Source organism: Daphnia magna, linkage group LG9 (assembly GCF_020631705.1).
Source record: "Daphnia magna isolate NIES linkage group LG9, ASM2063170v1.1, whole genome shotgun sequence".
Lineage (NCBI taxonomy): Eukaryota > Metazoa > Arthropoda > Branchiopoda > Diplostraca > Daphniidae > Daphnia > Daphnia magna.
The window spans coordinates 1,128,884-1,132,109 of record NC_059190.1 but is presented as its reverse complement, the minus strand read 5'-3'; the positions used below and the strand labels follow the sequence as shown (position 1 = coordinate 1,132,109).

General features: G+C 39.8%; 1 protein-coding gene across 1 annotated transcript; it reads right to left on the bottom strand.

Moving 5' to 3' along the window:
• Positions 1-234: 234 nt before the first annotated feature.
• Positions 235-3,126, bottom strand: LOC116930240 (polypeptide N-acetylgalactosaminyltransferase 1). Its single transcript, XM_032937640.2, has 8 exons — positions 1,882-3,126; positions 1,524-1,760; positions 1,413-1,458; positions 1,200-1,346; positions 901-1,133; positions 728-841; positions 520-663; positions 235-439 (listed from the first exon to the last, which is right to left on the bottom strand). The coding sequence occupies exons 1-8, from the start codon at positions 2,707-2,709 to the stop codon at positions 302-304; spliced, it is 1,887 nt and encodes a 628-aa protein (XP_032793531.2). The 5' UTR covers positions 2,710-3,126; the 3' UTR covers positions 235-301.
• Between the last annotated feature and the right edge of the window lie 100 nt (positions 3,127-3,226).

The following is a 3,226-nucleotide window of genomic DNA, read 5'->3' as shown; positions in this document are numbered from 1 at the left end:
TGAAGGCCACTTTGAGTGATGGAAAATGTACCATCGAAAAAAAGATTCGGCAGTTATTTCAAGTCCAATTTCGAAAAATAAGTTGGTTTACGAAAATACCAATTTACCTGTTAAATGAATAAAATTTTAAAAAATCTGTCTGATAAAGGGGGAAAGTTCAACATGGTAACATTATGTAAATTTGGAATTCAGTTGGAATTTAGCTGTCGCATGACTTAGATGGATTTTTTTTTCTTGTTCAAATGCGAGCACGGTTCCCGAGAGGTAAAGAATGGTCAATTCTTCTAAATTTTGCGAGCTTTCATTGTTTGTAAAAATGATCAAATTTCCATATTTGCGAGGGACCATTGTTGCATTCGCGAACTGTCACGTCCGACTGTCCCATGTTGTTTCCTCGGTCTAAGCACTTGCCTGTTTGCAGGTGAATAATTTCACCGTTCTGCAAATAGTGGAAAGCCAGAGGAAAAACAAAAATTCAATAGACTAAATGGCTTAGATCTAGTAACAAAAGTGAAGTACCTCGGATAGTGTCCACTTTTGGTCTTCAGACGGATCCAACTGACAACCCACCATCTTCACTGGCCCCTCAGCAGAAATATTATCTTGTACCTCGGCGCAAGATTCCTCACGGCGTAACTGGCCCCGTTTGCTCAAAGCGAAAACCTTAGAAAGGAAAGATAGAATTTGGTAAGTGCGCCGATTGGCTTTCTCTAACAATCTCATTTACTTGGCTCATAGCCATTTGCGCATGACAAGGGTACTGTCCCAAATTGTACGGTTGATCTTCGTTGTGCTGCAAATTGTCAAGACACAGTTGTTTCCCGAAAGCTTCATTAATTACCTGGCGAGAATGTAATTGACAATTAACTGGACATTTTATAACTTAAGATTTGTTTATACCCTGCCGTAGCCGTTGGAATGTTCAGTCATGATGAATTTGTCTGGAAGAATATTATCGAGATACCATTTGAAGTTTTTACATTTGAGCTGTTTGCGCAACTTCTTGCGCGATGTGGTGTCGCCGATATCGACCGTTTTCAGATCTCCTCGATGCATATAGAAAAGTTCTTTGTACTCGTCCATCCAAACTTCTACTACACGTGCGGTGTTTATTCCATGAGTATCCTTGTTTCCTAAACAAAGAAAAAAGGCAAAGCTGGTCACTTTGGTTGTTGGGGGAGATTTCTCGTTTCACATACCGGGAAATGTATAGGGGTGAAATGATCTAAAGATGTGACCCACGCGACTGCATGGAATAGTCTCAAGGCTTCCTCCACACATCCAAATTCTAAAGGACATTTCCAAGTTTTCACCTCCCCATACGTCCATTCCTTCGTCGTACGACCCTGAAATTATAAATTTTGAATGGAAACGGGTTATTTTTTCGGGATTACATTAACATCCGAATTTACCTAAATCCCAGAAATACTGCCGGTCAATTGCAAAGAGACCTCCTGCCTAGAAAAGAGAAAACATGTTTCAAAATGAGAGTTTGGTTTTAAAAATAGCATTTTAAATTGCACCATCGTTGGGCTATTAGTGGGTGCCACACGACTGCCTCTGCGTTTGATCTCTCTTTTGGGAATGTCCATCCATGTAAAATGACCGGACCATGTAAAGCTTCCAATTTGGAAGCTTTCAGGTGAGCCGTGGTAATACTCTAAGGTTTTGTCGTCGATAACATCAATAATTGGTACCAGAACCGCGCGTTTGTCATCTTTTATACGTTGTAGTAGGGGTTCCAGCCAACCTAAGGTTGCCTAAATAAAATAAAAAATGAAAATAAAAAATGAAAACGAAAAATGAAAAAAGTAATATAACAGTTATAATCATATGCTTGACTGATCAAGAAATTCCGATGGGAAAAAAAGATTTAATTACTTCACAGTGAGAATCGAGGAATATGATGACTTCACCGGTTGCTTCTTTTGCACCAGCCAAACGAGCCCTTATGAGTCCTTGCCTCTCCTTCAGTCTGACTAGCCTGACTTTGGAGGGGAGTTGTGTTTCGATGTACCTCTCCAATTTACCTTGGAGTTCAATGCGGTCGCTAAAATCGTCGATTAACAAAATTTCTTTTAGATGTTGAGCTGGAGATCGGTTGATGACGCTCCAAATAGTCCGTATCAATGGAGACCAGGCTTCATTAGTGAAAATAATTATGACGCTGGCGCTAGGTAATATCCTGTCATAGGTAAGGTCTTTGCACAGTGAATCGCGAACGTCAGGCAGTGTTCTATTGTACGAAATCCTGTCACTGACAAAAAGATTGAAGGCTTCTTTTTTCATAATTTCCTCAGCCTCCTGAAGCTCAGAGCCAAAAAGTTTTACTGCTTTTCCATCAGCACCAAGATCACTTTCAATCTTCCGAATATCAGCAGCAATTTCTAAATCATATTTGTTGGCAGGTCCTTTTATTGGTTTAGGTGGCACTTCTTTTTCTTGTTTGTTTTCAATTTTGGGCTGCTTCACCACAACAACTTTGGGAGGTGTTACCTCCAAACCTTGAATGATGTGTTTTTGTATCTCATTGAATTTTTCTAAGCCACCATCATTGATTGCTGGTTCGGCAGGGAATTTTTGATGACTTCCTGTACTGCTAGATCCATCATGCTGTGTTTGACGTATGCCAAAAACTATTAAGCCAAATATACCAAGGAAGACAGGATATTTCCAAATCTTTCTTCTGGCTCTCAACATTCTGAGCATGATTTTTATACCACAAAAGCCAAACTGTTGCCCCCAAAAAAGATATGGTTTATGAACTTGTTTTCAGTCTTACAGGTGGCAAAGGCAAAGCGTCGTCTGTAGCTACGTTAGGCAGCAATCAACACTCAAAGGAAAAACACGAAAATAATTTGATTGACGTTTTAGCCACTGCCTCGAAAACATCAGGAACGAGAGGCGTTCTTTTAACAACCTGACAAATTCGACTGCAACGTGGCAAATGCCTGCGTTCGATCGTTCCGGACTTCTGGCAATATGTCGCCAGACACATACACACACGGTTCAAGGACTTCACGCACACATTTATTTTTTAATAGTGTTTTTCTACTTTCAATTCCCTATAACCGTACACAGGTAATGTGTTGCACCTTTCTTAAAGAGGCCCCTCGGGAAACACATCATTCTAATGTAGCTCCACCCCAGCACCACCTATCTTTAAAACAAACATATTTTTACTCAGTAAAAAAAATTAAATCAATTCAATTCTCAAAAACTAAGT